The sequence below is a fragment of the Puntigrus tetrazona genome, chromosome 13 (genome assembly GCF_018831695.1).
Source record: "Puntigrus tetrazona isolate hp1 chromosome 13, ASM1883169v1, whole genome shotgun sequence".
NCBI classification, from domain to species: Eukaryota; Metazoa; Chordata; class Actinopteri; order Cypriniformes; family Cyprinidae; genus Puntigrus; species Puntigrus tetrazona.
Genome location: NC_056711.1, coordinates 18,977,495 through 19,005,003, shown reverse-complemented (window position 1 = coordinate 19,005,003; position 27,509 = coordinate 18,977,495). Strand labels below are relative to the sequence as shown.

At 36.9% G+C, this 27,509-nt stretch overlaps 1 protein-coding gene across 1 annotated transcript in view; it reads left to right on the top strand.

Moving 5' to 3' along the window:
- LOC122356839 (acyl-coenzyme A oxidase-like protein) overlaps window positions 1-27,509 on the top strand; it is a 33,036-nt gene that overhangs the window by 3,863 nt on the left and 1,664 nt on the right. The window contains exons 4-6 of the mRNA XM_043255910.1: window positions 3,562-3,656; window positions 4,139-4,250; window positions 20,338-20,439. Of these exons, the coding sequence (XP_043111845.1) occupies window positions 3,562-3,656; window positions 4,139-4,250; window positions 20,338-20,439 (309 nt within the window). The remainder of the gene's footprint in view (window positions 1-3,561; window positions 3,657-4,138; window positions 4,251-20,337; window positions 20,440-27,509) is intronic.

The window sequence follows — 27,509 nt, the reverse complement described above, 5'->3', positions numbered from 1 at the left end:
GTTTTGGTAATGGTACAGCTGCGCGCATAACCTAAAGACATTCGTGCGACTATTGTGCTATCGAGCAAAACCGCCATTCAAGATTTACAGAATCTCCCCCCTCTGCGCTCATCTCATTTATGATTGCGCACACTAAATGTGATGACAGTGATGTAAAATGTTATTGGTTCTCACATGTCTTACGGTTTGGAACAACATGAGGGTGAGTAAATGATGACTGCTGATTCGAGCCGTGTCTTTTCAGAAAATGAAAAAGCAGGCGTTACGCACAACTGCTGTTTAGGAAAAATGGTATCTGCCGTGTTTTTCCAAGTTTCTGAGCACCCGGTAGGCATCACGTTACACGACGGCGTAAATGTGGGTGTCAATCGTTAAAGGTACAGTCCATCCTAGACTGTACTGCGCGCCTCGGGCCATCCAAGCTGCAGATGAGTTTTGCAGATTTGTAGAATTACATCATTTGCTTTTTTTAATTTGTCCTCCATAGTGAATGGGTGCCATCGGAAAGAGAGACCAAGCAGCTGCTGAAAACGTCCACGATGATCCACGCCACTCCGGTCAATCAATGTAACATCTCGAGAAGCAAAAATCTCTGTCTTTGTTAGAAAAGAACCCAGCATTGAGATGTTTTAACTTTAACCGGCCAAAATATAATATGTAATTCATAACAGCACATAAAAAAAAAAAGCCCACTGCCTGTTTTGGTCTTACTTTGGACTTTTTGACTCGTAAAGAGCGCGTGATCTGTGCGTATTTTAAACTAGATGTCCCTTTTGCTGGAGAGAGTGATATTATGTGTAGGTGATTCATATTTAGACATGAATTAATTGGAGTGGTGCGGAACGCTTGTTGATTATTGTGATGTTTTTATCAGCTGTTTGGGCTCTCATTCCGACGGCACCCATTCACTACAGAGCATCCGGTGCTGAGCAGGTGATGTTATGATACATTTTTCCAAATCTGTTCTGATGAAGAAACTTATTTGCACCTTAGATGAGCTGAGGGTGCGTTTCCAGAAGATTTTAATTTTGGATAAACTCCTTCTGACCTCCCTCGTAGTACATCAGGCTATTTTATGTCACAAATCAAATAAACAACTCATGATATTACCTCTTTGAATCATAGAGAGCTCATAACTAAATTCTGTTTAAAAGGTAGCATTCTTTCTTATCGTAAGGTTGCAGTTTTGCGGATTCAAAGCATACTTTAACAAGTTTTGGGCTATATTTTGACTCTTATTCGATTAATGCTGAAGGTTATATTGGGGCATGTGAAAATAGAGGGTGCAGGGATTGTGGGACCAAAGATTAAACTCAAGTCACAAGAATCGTGAGAGAGTCTGCCAGCCACTTTGTTTCTCATTCGTAGATTGCTGGGACTTTTTTTGTGGGGCATTAGTCTAATGAAGTTATTAAGAGATTTGAGCGTCACCTGTCATGAAGGAAATTAGCATTTAGCTCCAAATTTCATACACATGACCAGCGCACTGTTATGTTTGGGCTGTGCCCTGAAAGAGTGTGTCCAATTTGGTTACATTGAGAAGATTGTTTTACAGTATGCAGTGGAGGCAGCAGAAGAGGAGGTTATTTTAGGTTTTGGCATTTGTAGGGGAAAATATATGCAATGATTATGACACAATGAGTCATTTGCTCTTCGTAAAGAGTAAACAGACTGCTTAGCAAAAAACTAAACTTTGCTGGTATCCCACATTCTCATAAAACAACAACAAATATAAACATCATAAATGTAGATTAAAAGTTTAAGAAGGTGCATAAAACAAATGCAGCGCAATTGCAAATATAATATATAGATGGTAACCAATCACAGGGTTTCCGCGGGTCCTTAGAAAGTCTTAAATTTAGATGTAAATTTAATTTAAGTTAATAAAATAAAATTCAATTTCTTAAATGGTACAGCAAAAGTCTCAATTATAATTTCAAGACGGCTTCAGTTTGGAGGCAGAATCGCGAAATGACTTAATGTGATGATTAAACTTCAAAAGGCAACGCTTTCATTAAATGAGCGCTGCACGTTTCAAAGTCGAAACTCAACGTGGGTGTTTTTATATCTCTGAAGGTGAAACCGACTGAAATGGCATTTTCATTACATTACCCGTAATGCCTGATAGAGTAGCATTTAGGAGTTTTGTGTACAGCTGCATTTCTGCTGCTCCAAAAGCAACACCTGCTGGCGGAGATTGAATCAGCACGTTCACTTAGCCTGTCTGCTTTTTTCATTTGAACCAATGTCAAGTTCAATACATTACTAAGCGAGAAACACACAGTTTTTAACAGGAGCTTGTGGATCATTAAGAAGCTAATGTTTCTTGTAAAAATCTAAACAATTAAGACAGTAAGATACATTTATCTTTTAAACAAGTTTAATAATTGATCATTTTGTTCCTAAAAAATTATTAAAGCCTGAAATGTAAAGTTTATTATTTTTATATATATATATATATATATATATATATATATATATATATATATATATATATATATATATATATATATATTTATTTATTTATTTATTTATTTATTTATTTATTTAAAATTTTTTATTTAATTTTTTTTTTTTTAGTAAGTAATTGTATGGTTTAAATGTGTTATATATTTTGTTTTGTATTTTGTGCCATTTTGCTAATTTGCTCATTTTTAGAGCTCTTCTTGTGTACCAGGATGTGATGAAATAAGTTAGTACACTCTTTGCACATCTCTAAAAGTTCACAAAACGTTTCTGAGGCAATCTTAGTTTCTTTAATCTCCTCAGAAAACAAACACGTTGAGGTGCTTTTCTAAGGACAGTGGAGGTGTATGTGGTCCAAGAAAAATCCTCTGTGTAATGCTCAACCCCAAGAATTTAAAACAGTCTCCACAGCCGCCCCATTTTTAAGGACGGATCCTAAAATCCATCGCTGTCTCTTTTGTAAAGGATAAAATTATTGTTGGATTTTGCACTGGTGCGTACAACAAAGTTCACAATGGTGTTTTTTTACACGGGCAGGTAGACAGTCATGAGTGACGAGTGCAAATAGCAAGGGACTTAATACATATCCCTGAGGAACACCAACAGCACTTGAAGGGTATTTTCCTAGTCTGAAATTCTGGGAGCAGAAAAAACACTAAAGTCAGGCTTTTGGTTTGTGGTGTTTATAGTGTGATATTGCTTTGACCAAGAACAGGGTGGAGTGGCCTAGACAAGCTGCTAATGCAGACCAGAGAGTGTTTGTATCCTCAAACAAAGACCATTAAGGCAAAGTTTCTCCTACAGTCAATAATAGTTTCTACTTTAAGCCAATTAGAATGAAGAAAAATTCTCTAAATGATGCGAATCTGTCTAAAATAGACATTTACTGTACATTAATAATGAATCATTTCCCTTGTGGAAGAAGTAGACATTAGCACTTATTATGACAATAATATACTTCCTTAAAGAGCAACGAAAGATTACAAAGTGCGCTTTTCAAAGGTGTTCTTAAGCGTGTTAAGAAACATAGCAATGAAAGTGTCTCTCTTTAAGTACGGCTGAGACTTGTGTTGTTTTGCAGGTGGTGGGTGAGAGCTGCTGACCCAATACACCAAACTGATGGGGAACAACTTCCTGATGGGACTGATCAGAAACTGGACCAGCTCAGTGTCAGACAGCCTTAGAACCAGGTAAGTGGATAGATAGAGAGACATGGATGGATGGATGGATGGATGGATGGATGGATGGATGGATGGATGGATGGATGGATGGATGGATGGATGGATGGATGGATGGATGGATCTGTCGGCTAAGACCAGCTTCTGTTATCTAGCCTCTAAACCTCAACAATCCAGAAAAGCTGCACACAAACTGTTGAGCCCCGAGAAACCCGTCTACCCGTACTTGTGTGTTTACATTAAATTAGGTCACCAATTTAGCAATTCTGCCTAAGAGGAAAATTTGATAGGTCTAATTGTTTTCCGGCCTGCTATTCATAACATATTAACAAAAGCTGAGATCTTTAGTCGCCCGTCATACTGTGGACTGCAAAAAAAATAAGCTTTTATTTGTGTAGATGTGATTCTGATAGCGGTTCAGTGATTTTATACAGTATCTCTTTGTCTGACGGAGTTAATCTATATTTCTTTTGGCTGTTTCCTTGTTTATCTAGCTTTCTTGGCTTCAGCGCGGATAAAGTAGGAGACCTAATGTTCCTGCTGAAAGCGGTGAGCTACAGGGAAAGGTTATTACAGCGCAGCTTGGCAAGTCGGCTTTACAATAAGGTCAGTTGCTCTCACTAAATCACTGGAAACGAAAAGAGTTTGTTTTACTGCAGCTTATTTTAAGGCAGAACAAGGCAAGTAGCTGTGAAATGTTTAATTGAACATTTATTAACAGTAAAGTTTTAAGTAAAAACTAATTACATTTTTCTAAAATCCAATTTCTTTGTGATTATTAAGTTAATTAAAGGTTACAAGTATTTTCTAATACAGACAAAATTATATGGATGTCTTGATCATAATCCATAATGTTTCCATCTGACATGCATTTTGAGTTTTTTTTAATAGTTGGCAATAAATGTTATCCTTTGCAAACATATTTAATTTTTTTTCTCCTTCAGTTAATGTCAAACTAAGAGAGCTAAGCCAATAGTAGTACTGACAGTGTCGGGTAAACATGGCTGGAGATGTGAAAAGTGAAGGAACAGACAAACCAAATCGGTTGAGAGAGTCATTTGCGCTGGAATCTCTCCGACTGATTCAGACTTGTGACTTTGATCATTCAGTTCAAGCGGTTCACTAGCAAAACCCAGACCATTTCATCTGCTAATTTTGACATTGCTTGTAATGGTTTTAAAAAGCATGTCCAGTGATGGGGGAAACTGAGCTGTTTACAAAATCTGAATCTGTTAAACCGTTGAGTCAAAAATGATTCACTCTTTTAAAGCGCTCCAAAACGAATCACTTAAATTAGATCAGAACTTTGCATATAGTGAATCATTGAATTCATATCGTGCCATATTGTGAATCATTCGATTTTGATTGGAACTTTGAAGCGGGTTTGTGAATCTTTTGATTCAGTTTGTCGGTTCGTGAATCATTTTCAAGTTCGTGAATCAAGTTGTTGCTCCCAAAGCCTTGCCCCAAATAGAACTTGTGGACCTGCGGACTGTAGGGTTTCCTGTTTATCATTTTTTTACGTTCAGAAGGGTGCTCACTGCAGGCTTGGGTTGCTTTTATCAAAAGCAGCATTAACTAGCTATGGTAGTTAGTCCCATTGAACTCCCATTGAACTTTGGTAATACTCCCATTACTCCTATTGGTAATGATGGGACTTGTAACCATAGTTGCTTTTGGGAAACACGCCCCTGAAATGATGGCTCATGAATCAGTGATGTAGTCTACGGCATGCAAATCGTGAATCAGCTGATTCAGATGGGAATTTCAGAGCAGGTTCGTCAATCATTTGATTCACATCAGGACTTTGGAGCGCTTATCACAGATTTTTCTGATTGTTTTTTTTTCTAAAGGAACGGAGAAATGCTAAACCATTAAGATAGCGCAGTTCCAAAAACAAAAATAAAGGAAATCATTGAAAGAAAACATATTTGAAACACAAATAAAAGTCATTTTACAGAGTGCATAAACAAAAAAAGCTGACTAAAGTTTCTCAGGAAATTGCTAAACAAGTGAATGACATCTTTGTCAGAAGAGACGGCAATTTCAGGCTGATTCATTAGAAATGACTTATATCTATAATCTTTCTGTGAAATTTGAGGTATCCCATTAACCTGTTGATTAACAGTTTCATAGTTAACCTGAGAGCTTTAGTTTCTAAAGTTAGACTTGTTATGATTTTCAAAGGTGTAGAAATCTCTCTGTTATACACAGAAAAAATAAATGTTTTTTCCTATGTTTTTTGCATATATATATATATATATATATATATATATATATATATATATATATATATATATATATATATATATATATATATCTAGAATGACAGGTTGTGAGAGCATTTCATTGGACAAAAATGCAACATGTGCCATCTGTATTTTCCTAAGACTGTAAATTGTAAGGCAACTTATTTCTTCGAACAGGTAGAGAAAAACAAAGATGATTTTTTCATGGCCTGGAATGCTTGTTTACATCACGTGACCGCTTTGGCTGTGGCACACATTCACAGAGGTGAGAGAAAAGGAAAGTTTGTCTACATTATTTATAATCCACGTGTTGCATGCATGTCTGCAGATGCTCTTTTAACATACATCACCCTCACAAAAGCCTTAATACATTATAATAAAGGGCTACAGAAAATCAGTAGGATGCTTTATGCACAACAACCCAAAAAAAGTATTTAGTCACTGAAGCCAAAAAGAAACCTCTTAAAATAACAAACCTTTGTTACAGCATTTCACAAAAAGACTAGCAAGTCATTGCAAAAATTGCTTAGAAATGGGAAGTTAGTTCTAAGGAATTGCCAGATGATCTTACCAGCAGCAGACAAATAAAACCTCAAACTAAACGTGTAATTACACTCATGATGACAAAGCGGTTATTTGTATTTAATATCTGTCTGAATTTTCGGTTTCAAATATCCTAAATACTAAAAGTAACATTTAAGTTGCTGATTTTTAATCTATTAAATAACTACAATGCGTTTGAAACGAATGAACTATTAATCAATGAATCTAAAATCAATTATTGAAATAAAGTAGAATAAATTATTATCGTTATATTTAAAAGAACACGATCAATTTATAACGTATCAAACAAAGCCACGATCTTGTTAGCTGCAGTCTTAATGTTTGAAAGCTGTGTAACATTTTGGGGTTTGAAATATTATATTAGTTAAGGGAAATAAGTTAAAAGACGGTGAGGATGTTGCTGCGATGGACACCTAAATGCTAATTTTTTGGCTCTTGAATGTGTCCTAAACTGAACAAGCGCAGTGTATTAATAGTGCATGTGCATTTGTGTGAGGTCTAGGTGATTCATGTGCGGCGTAGACTTTAAACTCACCACACGTCTTTGATCATTAAAGACACTATTCAACTTCCTTTGACTTTCTGATTCACTCTTACACTCAGTTAGCAAAAGAAAGGTGCTGTGCGTTCTCAGCGTCTGATGTTCTAGAGTATTTCCACATGCTCTGTGTGTGTGTGTGTGTGTGTGTGTGTGTGCAGGGGTTTGTGTGTCAAGATATATTTTCCTCCCCTTATAGCAAATTTCCATTCTCTCACCCTCCTCCCACACACTTATACACACACACACACACACACACACACACCCAATGCGCTAATTTTCTCTAAGATGCTGCTGATAACATTGAGATGAGGGGCTTTTATTCACACCTTGCACTAGTTTGGGCTTTCATTTATGATATTAATACTGACACGAACGATTGTAACACATAGTAGTGGTCACAGATCACAGAATATTTATTACATTGTTCAGCGCCTCATAAATTAGTCAGCGTCACAGGCACTGTAAAGAGATCCAAAAAAGACCAAGTCTGTAAATTCAAGCACTTTTGTCCATTCAAAGCATGGTAGAAAATCTGCGTAATATGTGATTTTTTTTTTTTTTTTATAGCAAGCAAAGCCATTTTAAAAGGCTGAAAAATGATGTGAAACTAAATTCTCCTGCATCCTTTGAAAATGTACTGTAAAGTACAGAAATCATACAAATGCAAAAAGTGCAGTTATTGACTGATGAAGGAGAATTTGCTCTTAATAAATCCTCCTTTAGGACTGAACCAGGTTCATGGTACAAAAAACTGTCAACGTTTTCTTCTGGTAACATCAATAGAACGTTTTTAAAAGTAATCTGGTCTTTAATAATATTTGCTAAATGTTAGCACAAAAAATAATCTATATTTTATCATGAAACTTCAGTTGGACATTACTTTTTGTTTCAGAATGCAACATTGGAAAGTGATATTCCCAGAGTGTTCGCCAAATGATTATAATCAATATGAAATGTTGAAACTTTTAACCATTTTAAAAACCTAAAGGCAGCTTTCGTCGCTTAAATGGGAACATTAGAGAAACAATCTTAGAACATGTTTTTGTTAGCCTTTCAGCTCAAATATATATCGATTACATTTTCCAGTAGTTTTCTCACTCTAGAATGCAAATAGCTGAAACCAAAATATGATTATTTGAATGATAAATACAGTTTCGTATTGTTTTTGGTCTTTGCTCTTTCAAGCTGACATAAACATTGCCTAGATACAAAACATCTGCCCGCGGGTGCAGCAGACTCTGGTACTTCAAAGCACTGCTTCTTGTTTCAAGACAAAGTGGCCCATTTTGTAATAAGGGGTCAGGGAGAAGGTGAAAATAAATCAAAAACAAAAAACAATATTTGACTGTTTTTGGTGCAGATAACTTGGAGAAACATCTTTAATGCGGCGCCTCCTTCTAATTTCACTCTAATGCTGTTAATTGCTCTTGTTATGTTTCTTCAGTGACCTTGGAGCAGTTTGCTCTCGCCGTACGAGAGTGCCATATCAAAGAGGACCGTGCCTTGCTCACCAAGGTACGTGTGAAGTGCTGTCTCTCTGCTCTGTCTGCCGCTGCACGACTCTCTTTTTGTCTTTTGACTCATCAGTCGGTTCCAATGGAAAGTTCTCAGAAACAACAACAACAGCCTCGTGCCCACTCAAAAAACAATAATCTGAGCTCGTCAGCATCGCAGGGAGATTTCAGAGGATTCCACTCTTCACCACGTGTTTGGAAAAAGCAGGCTGCAAAACTGAGAAAGGGGGCTAAATGGGTGTAAAGGGCCAGCGTGATAAAGCAAGCTACATTTTTAGATTTAAAAAAAAAAAAAAAAAAAAGAGTGGTGCTTTCCATGCAAAAGTTTTAACCACAATCATTTTGGGGTTCTGGGTTTTGGGGTCTTTTGGGTAGACTCTTTTGACTTGAGCTAGCGAACAGAATACTTTTCAAACCACCTAGACTCTGCAAACCACCTAGAACGCCAAACTATATCATGAAATATCTCGATTCGCATGCGTGTGTGAGTGCATGCATTTTGCAGCTTTATAGACCATGTTAATTGATGGGCGATGGCCAAATCCTTTGACTATGCAACTTTTTTTAGTACCACAAGCGAGTGTCGTTTCAGAAAATAACGTGAATTTAATAAAAGCGCATTGCAAGTTTGTATTTGTAACGACCATTGACAGCAAAGAACATTTTCACTGACCGTTATAATGCCTGAAGCTCTTTACACCGTTGTTAAATTGATGTTAAATTCGTTCAGAAAAAGCATGCATTGACAGAATCACCTGTGTTTCAGTAAAGACTTATTAGACTATCAGTTGGTTAATCACAGGAAGAAAAACCTGTCTGCTTTAACGGCTGGTCTCGCTTTATATAAAGTGGCCCTAATACCTCTGTACTTACATAGTAATAGATTTGCAAGTAGTATGTAACCACAGTGTAAGTACACATTGGCACATAGTAGGCTATCTACAGCTGTAATGTTTGAGTAACTACACGTATGTAACAACCAACTAAATAGTATGTGTGGTAAACGAAAGTACAAATAAGTAACAGGACTAATAGCACGTATTACACATAAACCAAATTTTATGCATTTATCATGTAATTACTCATTTATTATCATATAATTATCATGTAATTACTAAATTAATGAAACATCTTTAGTCAGAGGCAGCCCTATTTGAACACCTTAACAACTGCATAGCAACAACCTAGCAACCGCCTAAAACACCCAAGAAACCAATTCATCTATACAGAATATCCTAGCAACTACCCTCAATCACCTACAAAACAAGTTACAATCCCCTTACCACCTTGAACACCTTAACCTGTTAACCACAAAGCAACGCCTTAACAACCACCTACCATAGAACATCTACAGCGCAACCGTTCAGAATTTTAAAAAAGCAAAGTGCAAGTGAAGAAAATTCTAAAGAAAACTTAGAGACAGTTAGCGGTTTCGCTTGCAAAAGTTTGATCAGTTGCACAACAAACAGGGGGAAAAGGCCCAGTGTCTTATTACTTAATATACAGAAAATATTTTACATTATGGCAGCGACGTTTGTTCAAATCAGGAATGAAAATAAAATGAACTACTTTTATGGTGCTTCTTTGTCCTTTTAGGAGACTGAATTTCTTAGTGTTTGTATAAAAATATCAGAGTGAACGTTCAGCCTGAATCTATGTATGAGCTGCAGAAAGGAAAGAAACTCATACCGGGTTGCAGTGACTTAAGGATGACTAGATGGTGACAGAAATGTAGCTCTTTTCGGCTCAGTTTTATGTAAAACTGATTTCAGCGGTCATTCATTGTGACGTACGGGTGGATTTACACAGTACCTTTCATTGGCGGTAATGTGATGCAGCAGTATCAGGATGTGTGCTGCAGTCATATGAGTGTCAGATTAGCTGCCGAGCAGCGGAGCAGAACCGCACTGATCTCAGACCTGCTGACAGCAGCTGTCAGGCCCTCTGGAGAGCACCTAGCATGAATAAATGGCTGATAATGAGCCGGTTCCTGGCAGGTCATGAGGTGTGCTGTCACACCAGTCCTGTGATCGAGAGACAAGGTCCTCTAGTGAGGAACAGGAAAACCTCACTTCCACCTTTCTTCAAGCTTCTGTTGCTGTTATTAGCGGCGAGGAGCTCACTCGCGATTTGCACAGTCATGGGACCTGTTTGACATTTCTAAATGTTTCTCGATAGCATCTGTCCTGCCGTTGCGTCGGAGCAATAAGTGCAGATACTAGAAGTGTGTTGGGATGGGTATGCTTGGAATGGAAAACCAACGTGCTAAAGAAATATTGTGCGATATACACAAATTGTTTTCAATGAACAGAGTGCAAAAGACAGGTTACAACCCCATCCATTTTCTCCAAAGGAAGTTATTTTAAACGATAACTTAAAGGCAGATCTACTTTGAGCCATCAGTGAGACACACACACATATATATATATATATATATATATATATATATATATATATATATATATATATATATATATATATAACAGAGTTGTCAAATGATTAACAGTGATTAATCACATCTAAAATAAAAGTTCATGTTTACATAATGTGTGCATACTGAGTATTTTATAGATAGATAGATAGATAGATAGATAGAAAAACTCCATGCATACTAAGCTAACCTTTAAGCAAAGTGTTACATTCTAGGAAAAAATATCGCTCTGATATCAACTGTTTTTGGTTAGTAAGTAACAAATCATGGCAGTGACATAACTAAATCGTACTGGCTATTGTTCCCAGCTTCCCATTTGAAAACAGGAAAGGAAACTACTCTTTGAGGTTTTTCTAAGGGTCTTTAAGCTTTTAGTAATTAGTATTCAGTCAGCGCGTAATGCTCATGGTTTCAGTTCCCAAAGCTGACACGCCAACAATCGCCATTTCAGGCGAACCCTGGTTTAGCAAGGCCTGATAAGAAACTAAATGGCTCTGCGATAAGCCATGGAGCCTCTGCTTTGCATATGAGGAAGACAGCGTAACACAAAGAATGAGATCCAGAGAGATCATGTTCCTCTATACGTTTATATTGCTTTGATCCGGTGTTAATTAAAAAAAAAAAGAGGATACAGTGCACGCTTTGCTACAGGTCAAAGGTTATATTATTCCTCTTAGTGTCCATGCTTTACAACCGATTGCTTTGCATGCTCTGTTTTTTCCTGTCCAGCTCTTTGATGTATCTAGGTGGTTTGGTTGCTACCTCACCTCTGAGGAGAACAGATATTAGCTCGTACCACTACTGTTTTTCCATCCCCTTCATCTTCTGTATGACATCCTGTACTCGCTAAAGCTGATGCACGTGAAGGGCCTACAGCTCGTGTAGGGTCCTTCAGATATGGAAAATAAACAACACACAAGGGTCAGCAAGTATTTTCCACTTGCATTCTTTGGCCTTGCACTGTGCCGACTCTGAATGCTCTCAGCGACGCACCGTTCTGGTGCATATTGCACGCGAAGATGGCGGGAAGAAATCGTGATTGTTTGCTTTTGAACAGTTTGCAGGAGTCTCAGGGTGCACGTTTTTTACCAGTCCACTGGGAAACAAATGGAGTGCATGAGTTTCCACGGAGCAATAACGAATGTTTGATCTGCCAAAGTTTGTCAAATTAATGAAGCTGAATCTTTGAAGGCTGGAAAAAAGTTTTGAAACACTAGGCATCAAACATTTACTATCATACACATTCATACATTCATACACAACAAATAAACACCGGAGCATCCATTATCTGTTAAATCAGTCAAAATCTGCAGAAAAGCTCAGATTTTTGGCTAAAAGCGTTGACTCATCCAGACTATTGAATTACAGCCTTTGATTAAATAAACAATATCTTGTTGACAACAGATTTACAGTAAATTCTTGTGCTGAAAATATAATATTTTCAGTTCAAGCTTTCCTTGGGAATAAAACCAATGACCCTTTCATTTTATGCTAATGAATCAGATGATATTTGGATGGTATTTGTATTGATGGTATGGTTTTATGTCATTCAATTGGTCTCTTCCCATCATTTTTGGTCTTTTTTTTTTTTTTTTTTTTTGTCCGAATAAATGCAACTTTTTTTTTTTTTTTTTTTGCACATTTTTTATTGACTTTTCTTATAACCCCAAAAACAACTGAACAGGTATACAAGCATCCACCTTTCCATAATTACCAGTTCAATTTACAGTTTACATTAGTAATTTAGGTGTTAATTAAGGAAAACAAAATAAAAAAATAAATAGCTAAATAAAAATAATAAAATAAATAAAAATACATAATAATGATAAAAAATTAAATAATAATTTAAAAATGAATAAATAAATTAATTAAAAGGGAAAAAATAATAATAATAAAAAGACATAAATAAAAAATTATAAAATGGAAAATGAATAAATTAGTCACAGACAGTATTTACAATGCCCAAATCAGTACAATACCAAGTAAAGTCTACATTTACATGATATTCATTTTTATTTAAACAAATGTTTTTTGGGAATTGAATATTTCCGGCATAAATGATCAAAAGAAAGTAAAACTCAGTCTTCATATAAATCCATAATTCTCTGAATTGTATTACCCCAAATGGGAGTAAATTGGGACAGTTTTGGCATGTCCCCAATATGTTTATGTGTAGCATGCCAAATTGAAACTGTATTTTTAAGAAAAGGATTTCTTGTGTTCCCCTTCAATAACTTCACATCTGAAGAGTATAAATACATCTTTAATGGCAATTCTGGGGGTGTCTGATTGTTCAATGTCCACCCAAGCTGGAGGTGGTGTTGTATGAAAATAATTTAACGCTGAAGTCAGCTGGGCAGCCATGTAGTACCATCTGAAATTAGGAAGATGAAGCCCTCCCCTTTCATAAGATAAATGTAAAAGTTTAAGACGAAGTCTAGCTTTTCTGTCATTCCAAATAAATTGGGCAAGTAGTTTAAGTTTATCATAAAACGCATTTGGTAATGGCAATGGATGTGTTTGAAAATAGTATAAAAATTTGGGTAGAATAGACATTTTTATTATGTTAATTCGTCCAATCATAGATATTGGTATATTTGACCATTTCTGCAATATCTCACTAGTTCTGTCCATGAGGGGATCATAATTTATTGGGATTATTTTACTAAAATTGGGAGTAATTTTAACACCTAAATAACTAAAACCATCTGTAGTTGTCATGAACGGGGTGTTTGTTGTAGGTTTATGTCTTTCTTCCTTATTGAGAAACATTAATATAGACTTAGAATTATTAATTTTATATCCAGAAAAGTCTCCGAAGTTTTCAAGTAATCTCATCATATTAGGAATACCTCTTTTCAGATTTGTCAGAAAAAATATTATATGATCTGTAAATAAAGAAATACGATGGTCCTCTCCTCCAATTATAATACCTGATGCTCCTGTATGGGCTCTTACCGCCATGGCTAAGGGTTCGACTGCCAACACAAACAACAGCGGGGACAAAGGGCACCCTTGACGGGTAGATCGTTGTAGATTAAAAGGTTTTGAGGTGATGTTATTAGTTAAAATTTCAACTGCTGGGTTTGTGTATAGAAGCCGAATCCACTTGAGAAATGCTTCACCTAATCCAAACCTTGGGAGCAGATTGAAAAGATAGTCCCATTCTATCCTGTCAAATGCTTGATGGGCATCTACAGATAGCATCGCTGTGTCTTTTTCACTGTACCTCTCCTATAGTATATTCAAGACTCTTCTGACATTATGATATCCTTGTCTTTTTTGTATATATCCTTGTTGATCGTCAACCGTTAATTGGGGAAGATATTTATCTAGTCTTCTAGAGAGCGCTTTGCACAGTATTTTTGTATCACATCCCATTAAACTAATTGGTCTGTAAGATGAACACTCAGTTGGAGACCTATTTGGTTTTAATATTAAAGTTATGATGGCTAATCTTAATGAAACTGTGGGTTTCTGTCATAAAAAGATTCCTCATACATATCAAGCAATGGTCTTATAAGTTGTCTCTTAAATGTCTTATAAAAGGGATGGGAAGCCCATCCGGTCCAGGCGCTTTACCACTATTTATATCTCCTATAGCTTCAAGATCTTCTATTGTTAATGGGCTGTCTAATGCTATTTTCTCATCTTCCGAAGTAGTTTTAAATTGCAGCTGGTCAAGGAACAATTTTTGCACGTTTCTATTACCATTATATTCTGATTTGTAGTGTTTGATAGAAATCTCTAAAATGGTTACTTATCTCTATTGGATCTGTAGTTAGATTGCCAGACTTCAGCTTTATACTATTAATTGTTCTTTCAGATTGCGTCTTCTTTATCCTCCATGCTAACAGCTTACCTGCTTTTTCCCCCTGGTCATAGTATGTTTGCTTAGTCCACAACAGGCTTTTAGCCACTTTATCAGTTGTTAATTTATCATAGTTAGCTCTCATGACGGATAAGTTTTGTAGCCTTTCATGGGTTATTGTCAATACTAATTTCAATTCAAATTTTTTTAATATGATCTTCTAATATTTGTAGTTCTTGATTGTGGTGTTTAGCTTTAGCACTTGTATAGCTGACAATTTCTCCCCTTATGTAAGCCTTAAACGCTTCCCATCTAATACTTGCTGTAGTTTCATCTGTATTTAGTTCAAATTATTTATCAATACAGCTCTCCACAAATATAATAAATGCTGGGTCCTGTAACAAATAAGTTTGTAGCCTCCATCTAGGACAATGCTTGAAGAATATTCTCTTTTATTTGGGTTCAGCATTCTCCAAACGTCAATTAAACTTAGATCTTTCATATAATCAATTAATATTTTCCTAGTTTGTATACGAGTTGTTTCTATTTGAGTGGATCTGTCCAATATTTGGTCGAGGGTACAGTTAGAATCACCTCCAGTTATATTAAATCCCTCCAAATCAGAAACAATGAAAAATAATTTCACAAAAAATGATGGGCGGTCTTCATTGGGACTATAAATATTTATAAGATTTAGCTTTTGTGTCAAAATACTCCCCTGAACAATTATATATCTTCCAGAAGGGTCTTGAATGGTTTTAGTAACTTGAAATGACAGTGATCTATGGATAAGGATAACTACTCCCCTTGCATGAGAACTGAAGTTTGCATGAAATATTTGGCCTGGCCATCTTTTACTCAAGCAATGCATATGATGCCATCAAATGTGATTCCTGTATAAACACTATTTTAGATTTGAGATATTTTAGCCTATTCAATACTTGTTTCAGTTTGACCAGTTTTCTCAGTATAGCTCAGCTCAAGATCCCAACAACAGTTTATTCCTTTTACCAGTGCAACTTAAACGTGCAATTCAACTTATATTCAATTTCCCTTTTAACATAAAAAAACCATGTAGCTTGACCTTATCAAGAACACTTCCCAATTACCCCATAATCTACAAAACGTACATAACAAAGACAACTCAATTGTATCCAGCCAACTAATAAAAACAAAAATGACTTGTACCCGCTCCTACTGTACCTCTCGATCATCCGCTGTATTCTACAGCTGATCACATATTTCTACTTGTTTGCGTAGTTCACTTAACTGGTGATTCTACGTTGGCTGTGAGATGCTTTTGTAGAACTTTTCTGCTTTGTGCGGCGTTGAAAAAAGATGAATCTTGCCGTTATGTAGCACTCTCAGCTTGCATGGTTTGTTGCACGTTGATATCAACAAACAGCTTCGCAACTGAATTAAATCCCCGTCGGATCCGCAGTGTCTCAGCTGAGAGGTCCTGCGCGAAAGATATCTTGACCCCATTGTGCATGATGTCACGCCGATACACATGATATGTGAAAACAACAGTCCAAAGACGTGACATTATCCGGCCACCGATGCAGAGACAGAGAAAGAGATGGATGCGGTGGAGCCGGAGCAACAGAGGATGGAGGAACCTGACAGAGCTGGAGGGATGGAGGGATGATGTGCAGTTGGAGGAGAGGAATCCGAGGCGACGGATGCTCGACGACAGACCAAGGCGAAGTCGGAGGGACAATGGAGCCTTGCGGAGCTGGTGGACTGATGGGCCATTGTGGAGAGGAGGGAGCTAGGAGCCAAGGGGGAACTGACGGAGGAATCGGAGGTTCAATGATGAGGTGAGGGATCCTCCACCCATGGCATCGATGGTGACAGGCAGACCCGTGGCGAGCCCCAGCACCGGATGATGAGCTGAGAGTGAGCGCAGGGGCTGCTGGGAAACATAGGCGGCAGCTGGATAGGGTGGGAGGCGGGTAGACTTTGTGCATGGTCACTGGAGGAGGCGCTGTCTGCGCTGTCACTGGAGAAGGTGCTGGAGGCAGAACAGTCTTTGGGGGGCGCCCTTGGGGAACAGTCTCTGGGGGGCTCCCTTGAGGCAGGGACGGCTGGACGGGACCAGCAGGCATTCAGGACGGCTGGACGCTGGACATTCAGGATGCAGGGGAGGTGCCAGGTCTAACTCCAGATTCAAGTCATCCAGCTCCCAGATGTATAATCAGCCAATCCTCAGCTGTGATGAAGTGGATGGCGCTCCAGTCCGCACTCTCATTGCACTCGGCTTTCTCCATCGTGCTCTGTAGTCAGCTCATGCACCTGGTCTGACGCAGTCGGCTCAGGTCTGGTGGTGCTCCACGGCTCTGGCTCTCTCAGTCAATGGCACTGTGGTTGTGGCAGGCTCCGCAACTGCATCATTGCTGGGCTCAGGCTGTGGCTCCGCGACGCGGTGGGATTGTGTGCTGGGCTCTGGTTCTGGAGTGGGCACTCACTCGATGTAAGTGGCGGCGCTCTCTTAAGGACCATACCCGGACAGCTTCGCTCGTGTGGAGGTGTTGAGTCCGCGAAAGTGGATCAAGCACAGGAAGCTGTCCAAGTAACGTGAGTTGTTTGTGAGGGCAATGAACTCCTCCGTGTGGCCTTCGAGAGAGCGTTCCCCCTGCTCCAGCAGGAGGATGAGTAAATTCGGGTCAATAACCAGGAAAAACATTAAGGCAAAATAAAACAAATAAAAATAAAACACACCGCTTAATAAACTGTTTACGATCTGATCTTCTGTCACGGTGTGGTTGTAGAGAGAAGCGTTAGACGAGAATATAATACTTTAACAGTTTTAATCATTCACATACGAGAAAATAACACTCCTACAGGCAGATAGGCAGGCAGATAAACTACATGTAATAAAGACGAGATCGGATAAACTGAACTGAAACAAACAGGAACTAAACACACAAAGTAAATTACTATATTAACAAGACATAGCTGAACACAATGAGAAAATAAACACATGGGACATGAAAACAACAACACAAAGTCCATAGACTAAGGACTTAAGAACCAAAATTGTGGAAAAATAGCAACAATATCAAGGTTACCATCTCCAGAGATCTAGATTTGCTTTTGTCCACAGTGCGCAACATTATCAAGAAGTTTGCAACCCATGGCACTGTACCTAATCTCCCTGAGTGTGGACGGAAGAAAAAAATTGATGAAAGGTTGTAACGCAGGAAAGTCCGGATGGTGGATAAGCAGCCCCAAACAAGTTTCAAAGAAATTTAAATTGTCCTGCAGGCTCAGGATGCATCAGTGTCAGCGCAAACTATCCATTGTCATTTAAATGAAATGAAACGCTATGGCAGGAGACCCAGGAGGACCCCACTGCTAATGCAGAGACATAAAAAAGCAAGACTACAGTTTGCCAAAATGTACTTGAGTAAGCCAAAATCCTTCTGGGAAAACATCTTGTATACGGATGAGACCAAGATAGAGCTTTTTGGTAAAGCACTTCATTCTACCGTTTACCGAAAACGGAATGAAGCCTACAAAGAAAAGAACACAGTACCTACAGTCAAATATAGTGGAGGTTCAGCTATGTTTTGGGGTTGATTTGCTGCTTCTGGTACTGGGTGCCTTGACTGTGTGCAAGGCATCATGAAATGTTAGGATTACCAAAGGACTTTGGATTTCAATGTAGTGTAAGAAAGCTGGGTTTGCGTCCGAGATGTTGGGTCTTCAGAGTGCTCCAAAATTCTGGGTGAGAGATGTAAGAAGCTTATTGATGGATATAGGAAGCGACTGATTATCTGTTATTTTTTCCAAAGGGTTTGCAACCAAATATTAAGTTAAAGGTGCCAATAATTTTGTCCAGCCCATTTTTGGAGTTTTGTGACATTGTCAAATTAGCTTTTTTTGTTTTGTTCCAATACACACAAAAGGCAAAAAAATGTGTATAGCAAAACATGTTAATTTTCTGTGAGATATAAAAAAAAAATAGGGGTGCCAACAATTTTGACCATGACTGTAGCACTTTTTACAATGAATATTGTTTTATAGATTTAAAGAAAATGTATGTTTTAATGTTAAAATCAAGAAGTAACAATAACTATAAATATTTTAATAATCTTTCTAATTCTGAACTTCAGCAGCTTTAATATACAATATTGTTGACCTCAACAGCCAATCAGAGTCTACTATTTAAATGAATTTAAATAGCTCAAACAATTATAGCCGCTGAAATGGCAGCAATCACTTATAATAAACAAAACATGATTGTGCTTTGGTGTGGATGATAATATACCTTACAGTTATAATTTTGGTGTGACTGGCCCCTTAAGGCCCAATTTAAACGTTTTGCATCAGCAGCATTTAAATAAAGCTGACTGCATTTCTGGTTTACTCCAATGAATATCTCTTTTGACAATGGTCATAAATAATAAAATGATTGCTGGTGGGGGATACAAACTTTTACAACTCGATTCTCATGAAATCTAATATACACACGGAGGGGTGTCGCATTTACACCCATTTGAACCCAAACCTCAAACCATGACTGTAAACCACTGGAATCAGATTTGCTAAAATGAACGTGCTGTTTATGTGTCTGTTTTTGCATTTGGAACAGACCCAACTGCCTTTTCAGACAGCGCTTGATAGTGCACTTCATTCATTTGCTTATGTAAGCCTATATTTCAAAAGATCATGTTATTAAATAGTTTTTCATTGCATTTCACCATTGTTCTGATTCAGAAATGTTTGGACTTAACTCTAATTCTTCATTCTGGAAGTTGGTTCCAAGAATTGACTTCTCTGATCTTTTAATTAGTATAGATTGGATGAATATGTTCCCGATGTTACAACATATGAAGGCTTATCTCATTTTAAAGTATTCCTTGATTATTATTAGTGTCTGTTATTTTGTCATTTAGTCCAGAGCAGCACTTAAAGCCAACAGAACAAATTCTGAATCTAAACCATTGTAAACCAAATACCATTATAAATACCACCAGTATTTATCAGGATCACAGAGTTAAACAAACCTCATTAACTTAATTGAATAAATATATATATATAAATATAATTATATAAATATAATTATATATATATATATATATATATATATATATATATATATATATATATATATATATATATATATATATATATATATATATATTTTTTTTTTTTTTTTTTTTTTTTTTTTTAATTGATTAATTTAAACCAACTATTAAAAGAACTGATTTAGAGAAATGAACTGGACTTCACATCACTGTTAGCAACCAAGAGGCATTTATTAATAATTAATTGGCTCTATAGAACGGAAAAGGGCAGAATCTTTGACTGAATTGATTCTCAATTCCCAGTGCCTCAAAATAAATAAAAAATTTTTTTTTATTGATTTCCCACCCTTAATTCACCACACAGCATGCTGCAATGTATGCACTGTGAACGTAATGCATTTTATCATTTGTGACCATTTAATGTTCATTGCAGTGTGGCTACTGCAGCCTGTAAATATTAAATCAGATGCAAGATGTGCAAATCAAGTCTTTGTGTCAAATTGTGTTACTAATGTCTTTTCTGTTGCATATTTTTCTGTTTCTCTTCCAGTTCTGCCTACTTCACGGCACTAGTCTGGTGTATCAGGAGAGAGCCTGGTATCTGGAGCACAACTACCTGACCCCCAACACCAGCCGACAGATCCGCAGCCAGGTATTCACTCATCTGACAACCGTTCTCATTCCCAAGACATCAAAAACTAAAGCACGGTCAAGCACCTTTATGATTTCTCAGCCCCCTGAACAGTTGACTTAAAGGAACAGTTCACCCAAAAATGAAAATTACCCCATAATTTACTCACCTCCAAGCCATCTTAAGTGTGTATAACTTTCTTTTTTAAAATGTAGTTTTTATAAAAAGTATCCTGGCCCTTCTAAGCTTGGTAATGCTGGTGGATAGTGGCCATGATTTTGAAGCTCTAATCTTTACACCTCCAGCACATCTTTTAAAGCAGATTGATGGGTTTTTGTAACAAAAATATTTCTATTTTTAAAATTATAACTCAGATCACTGACTTCCGGTAACGGTAGCGGTAAGGCTAGTGTCTCAAAAAAAATCAATGAATGTCTAAATACATATAAAAATCACCTCTGCTTTTATAAATGCATGCCCTAAAATAACACATTTTAGGTCATTTTGGAAACATTATTTTGAAATGTTTTGAATACTTTTGAAATGTCCCGATTAGAACTTATTCTAGGAACGTTTCTTGTTATAATTAGAACATTATTTAAAGGTTATTAAAATGTAACAAATAACATCATATAGACGATTTGAGATTGTTGTTCAAAGAACATCTTTTAACATTATGAAGTTATTAGAGCATTCCATAACTATTACTTTAAGAACATTTTGTCCTAACATTAATACAGCTTTAATGTTAAAAAGTTAATGTGTGTGCATGCGTCTTTAGCCAAAGCATGAGGCGAGCAATTAAAAGTAATGCAATTACTAGTGGGTCAATGCCTATAGCATCTTAATAAGTGATCGTGCTTTAATTTTTCTCACTTTTGGAGAGAAAATGGGCTGAATTTGACCTGCAGCTGCATCAGAAGGGTATCAGCATCCTGTCAATCAGACTATAGGCAGCTAAAGATGCACAAAGTCTTTCTGCTGCCCATCTGAGGCTGTTTGGGATTAGACCTCCTCATTAACCCTTCGCACATTAACTGGCGTTGACAGAGAGTGGCAGAATGTGAACATTAGCATTGTCCACCTGAAACACACACACACACACACACACACACACACACACATAAAGTAGCCAGTTGTTCACAATTAGCTGTGATTAAACAGGCAGGCGGCCTCACTGGGGTACTCCCACACATGAGCCGAGAGGACAGCGGGGTCGACACCGTTCTGTCAGTATGCAGTCAGCAGGTGCTTTACTGCATGTTTACCACTCGAACAAACACAACACAGCCGCCGTCTCTGTGCAAACAACCCCTTCTGTTGTCCCAGAGCGTCTGCAGCGGCCGCCGCACGTGACTGAAGGCATGTGCTTACGGTTCCTTTCAGCGCACTCATATGAACTATTGTTATATGTTTTCAATGGCTTATTGAAGATAATTTATCATGTGACAGGCTGCATAACGTGGCGAAAATAACCCAATCGCTTGTTTATAATTAGCTGCTGTTCACTTAAGGACGCACATGAGAATCACAAATGCCATCTCTAATATCTTGACCGCTCAAATGGGAAGGCCAAATGTGTCAAAAGACCGTAATGTCTCACATCGTGCAGTTTCAATATAAACCTCTCTCAGGCCAAACGATCTGAGCTGTGTTGGGAGAACATTTTGGGAATGTTCCCATTAACTCTTTCCCAGCCATTAACAGAAATGTTCTGTGTATGGTAGGAGGTGCTATCACATGTTTTTAACGTGGTTTTTTGTTATATAAATGTTAAATTGTAAACATTACATGAACAGTCAACTAATCTTTTCAGAAAAAAACACTCTGAATGATGTATAGCTAACATTTTTGGGCTAATCTTTTGAAAACAGAATTAAAGCAGATAACTCTGAGCAAACATTCTATTAACGTTACTGTAATAGCATTTTTTCATAACTTTGTTAGCGGATACTCGCATACATTTTTTTTTTAGCTTCATGCTCTTACTTTTTGTAAACTATTGACTTATTTCTGCCTGCTTTTATAGACTGATAATTGAGAACTCTATTTTGTCTTGTAAAGTTGTAAAAGAGCAACCCATTTTCCTTGGGACTTTCGTGTTTATGTTGGGACTCACTCTATTTGTCTTATTTTCGGTTGAGTGGGAGTTGATGAAGAAAGGATCTATCCACGGACAAGATGAAAACATGTTTTGGACAGATAAGAGTGAGAGCATCTTTGCCTATCATCTAGTTTTCCATGCCGTGGAATAAGCCATGCAAATAGCGTCAGGCTCAGAGAGCTCTGATTGGCATTACGTTTTGTTATTGAGGTGAGAGTCAGTGTCTGTTGAAGACAAACCAGAACATCTCTGTGTTGTAGAAACAATGCTGAATGAACAGATGTCTCATCCTGAATCACTTTCAGCAGTTTTCCACTTTTCAGCACAGTTAATTTCATATATATAAGTCTTTTGTGTATATTATTGTTTTCTTTAAAGGATATTGAAGGAAATACTACCTGAACTATATGAAACTGTCCCCAGCATTGATAACAATAGTAAATGTACCAGCGATCAACATTTTAGATTGATTTCTGAAGGATCATGTGAAACTGAAGAAATTAAGCGGAAAATTCAGCTTTTTAAATCATAGAAATAAATTACATTTTAAAATATATTACAACTGAAAACGTTTATGTTAAATTGCAATAAAATTTAGTCTTTGTGAATAGAAGACACTTGTTTCAAAAGCATTAAAAAAAAAATCTTACGGACCCCAAACGTATGAACGTTGCGTATGCAAATGCCACTCAATATGAAAATAATCTTTGTTTTCATAACAGCGAGCGTATGAAGAGACTCCCTTTCATCTGTCACAATAATGAGAGAAATGACTCTCTAATTTGTAGTACGAAATGCTCAAGTCTCAAATTAGACTTGGGTCTAATTTACATTCTGTCTGTGTGATTCCTGAACGTTTGATGTCCGGCAAATGATACTGACGTTTAATACACCGGTTAAAGATTTGTTCAGGTCACTACCCTCAGTATGAGCAGCAATAGTGCTTGACTTGACACTAATTGGTGAGTGTGTGTGTGGCAGTGAGTGAGGCAGAAGAAATGTATGTGAGTGTTTTTTTGAGTAAGACAGTGTGTGTGTGTGGGGTCTGAGCGCTGAGGACAGTATCTGTGGATGAGATCCTCACATGTACGTGTGATTTCTCTGTGTGTGGCTCCAGCTCTTTAGAATGAGTTCTATTGTACACACACTCCTATCATTACATGTGTCAACATTAGAGCCAGACTCACATGCTTCACACACACACACACACACACACACACACAAACACATTCACCCCAACACAGAGAGGCAGTGTTGGAGAGTGTTTTTAGATTTAATTGTGAGCTTTATGTGATGACGTATGAGTAATGGATAACTGTTTAAGAGGATTTTTAGTAGATGTAGAGGGAAAAACCATATTATTGCTCTTTAATTTTTGGAGACTTTGAGTTCTCAATTGTTTTAGAGTATTTTTTTAGAGTGATTTTTTTTTAATTAATACTTTTATTCAGCAAGGATGCATTTAATAAAAAAGTGACTGTAAAGACATTTCTAATGTCACAAAAGATTTCTATTTGCTGTTCTTTTTAACTTTAAAAGCAAAATTAACATTAATAAATGAATCTTGAACAGCACATTAGTATATAAGAATAATTTCTGAAGGATCGTGTGCATTGCGTCGCAGGAATAAATTGCATTTTACAAAATATTAATATATAAAATACTTATTTTCAGTTGTAATAATTTATTTGCAGCTTTACTGTATTACTGTATGATCAAATAAATGTAGCATTAGTGAGCAGAAGAGTCTCAATGATATCTCACAGACCAAAAACTTTTGTAAGTCAGCATAGATCATTTGCTTGGTTTGGTTGAGTTTGTTAAGAATTGTTTGAGGTCATCTTGCGATATTTTAGCACATTTTGAAAATGTTGCCATCCAGAATTCAAGATGAGGCACATTTAAATGCAGACTTTAAATGCGAAGAGAAAGGAGACTATTTCCTTTAAACTACTTTGTGTCCAGGAGAAACAGGTAAAACATTAAAAAGATCTCACTTGTGATTAGCTTCATTGAATAATCAAATAACATCTTCCCAAGGCGTGCATCTGTAGTTATTTTATGAATGCGTGAGATTTCTCAGCTTTGCACACCCCTTTGAACTCGACACAGGCCTTCTTCATCATGACATTGCTTTTGATGCGTTAACGCGGGTGATATTTTTCCCCACGCTGCATCTTCAGCCCATACCATCATGTCTTTCACGAAACAAACTTCTATTGTTTTTTTTTAATATCATCCAATGGAATACAGCAGCACAAACTCAATAACGCATGGACAGGAAGACATCTAACAGCCAACAAAGAGAACTCAAATCACAGGGCATATAAGCACTCAGAGTAACGAGGGAATTGGGAGGAACTAAGGAGGCACACCTGGAATCAAATAACCTCAATCAGGGGCAGGAGCAGGAAACCAAATATTGGCACAGGGAACACGAAACCGGGCAACTAAAGTCTGACTCTCCTGTTCAAATGTTCTGGGTCAGTAAGAATTTATGATGGTTTTTTTTGTCATTAATTTTATTTAAAATGTTATTTTGCAAAAAAAAAAAAAAAGTTTTTTTGAACTTTGTACTCATCAAAGATCGACCATAATCGACCATAATAAATGGTTATTATCAGCATTTTAGATTTCTAAAGGATCATGTGACACTGAAGACTGGAGTAATGACACCGAAAATTCAGCTTTGCATCACAAGAATAAATTACATTTTAAAATGCATTCAGATATAAAAAAATAAGTTATTTTAAAGTAAACGGTAGTCTATCTGATGCCAAATTCAAATGTATTTAAATCTTTAAAATATAAAGTTCATACTTTGCAGGTATTCCTAACTGAAAGCTGCCCTCTTCTATGAGAAATAGAATATATTTATCTTGCTATTAAAAGATGCTCACATGTGGATCTGACTTAACTTACTTGTCTTTGCACAGTGTGTGAGAAACCAAACTCTGTCTCCCTTACTCTTCTTTCATGCCACCTCTTTCTCGCTCTGTTTACACGCTCTCCTTATCTCTGCGTTGCTTCATGGCGCATATAACCTCTGCATAAAGCTACTTTCTTTTCAGCCGATCTGGAAAGAGAAAACGAGAGAGGTCAGACGTATCTCAGACTCCTCATTGGACAGACGACTATTGAGAAAGACGTGTCCAAACATATTTCAGCCGTTAATGCGGCACAGATAAGCGAGTGTTTCTCAAACAGAACAATGAGGGGGTTTCATAGTACAGGGTTATAAAAGTCAAAATACACAAGCAGAGCTTTGCAGAAAACTGACAGCCTGTGATCATTTGTCTTTCATCTCGAGCTCTGGAGGACTTGAGCAGGAGCCAAAGTGTCAGGACGATAAATTAACTCTTTGTCAGGCGACGCGAGAGAAAATAGCAGGTTCTGTGACTCACGCAGGATGTCTGTGGAATCAGCGTGACACCTCGCGAATGAAGCAATGACGGGAAATGAATGGTGTGATTGTGATTTGAATCCAATTTTCTTATCATTTAATCAGTTTGAACAGTTTTAGTCATTTCTAAGCAAGTACGCCTGTGCTCTGGAACAAAATAAGCATGCATACGTTTTGATGATGAACAACAAAAAGTTTATGCTCATGTTAAGCTTTGATGGGAAGTTTAGTTTTTTAGGTGTTTAAGTTGTAACTTTCAGTTTCTTTTTTCACCGTTTTTGATCTTTCTTTAAACAGTCTGGGCCTGCATCGTAATACTGTTCAAAGCTTTGGGGTCGTTAAGATTATATACTTATTTTCAAAAAGAAATCATTTCATTTAGCTAAGATGCGTTAAATTGATCAAATGTAACCGTAAAGATTCTTAAATTTACAAACGATTCTATTTTTTTAAATAAACATTCTATTCATCAATTAGTTCTGAAAAGAAAATGTGTATCTGTTTCCACAAAAACATTCAACGGCATGACTTTTTGACATTTATAATAATAATAATAATAATAAATGTTTGTTCCATATATAAATCCATATATTAGAATGATTTCTGAAGGATAATATGACACTGAAGTAATGATGCTGATCCCATTATTACAGTATTACTGTATCTTTTCAGCCAATAAATGCCTCCTCGGTGAGAAGAAAAGATGCATTTCAAAAGCTTTTTTTTAAAAATGGTACAGACGGTAACGTATATCTGGAATTTATGGCACAGGGCACTATATTACAGGTCTAAAAATGTAGAACAGACAATTTTTAATAATAAAACATGTTTTAGATGGCACAATTATATGGCCAGGCAATTATAATAACTATATCGACACCACGAGATTTTAAAAAGTATATGAATAAGTCAATGTTACAGTACTGCAAACTTCTGAATCTGTCAGTATGTCATCTAATCACTCCAAACACTGGCTGCGGTGAGTCATTTCTATCGTTTATCACGTTATCAGTTTTTTAGCTAAAGCGGGAACATCTCGTTTCTGTTCTCCTGACCCCGACATGATGGTCCGACTGCGTTCTCACACATCAGTGACTCACACATCAATGTCTGGACTCGCACCACACGCAGAGTTCATTCCGTGGAGCAAACTGGGAAGTGGAACTCTGGGAAACTAAAGTCGAACTTTTTCGAGTGTTGCTTTGTTAATATCCACCAGAGGGTGCTGCTATACGGTTACAGTTCTCTATTTCCTGTGATGAATTGTTCTCTTAACACCTTGTAGAACGTATTAGAAGTTTTAAGTAGTAAATAAAAGATTACTGGAGTGTGTTTTGCAAGAAAATCATAATTAAGCTTATTATTGTAATTGTAAATATTACCAGCATTTGTTTTTCTCCAGTGTAGTTTTGATTAAGCAATATTTCTTCTGGTAAGAATTATCTCTATTTGTTACGCTAATATGAAGCATCATTAGTGATGTTTGCTTTAGAGTTAAACCCTACGCTCTCAGAAATAAAGGTCACAAAATCTGTCACTGGGGCGGTACCTTTTCAAAACGGTGCACTTTTGTACCTGTTAGGT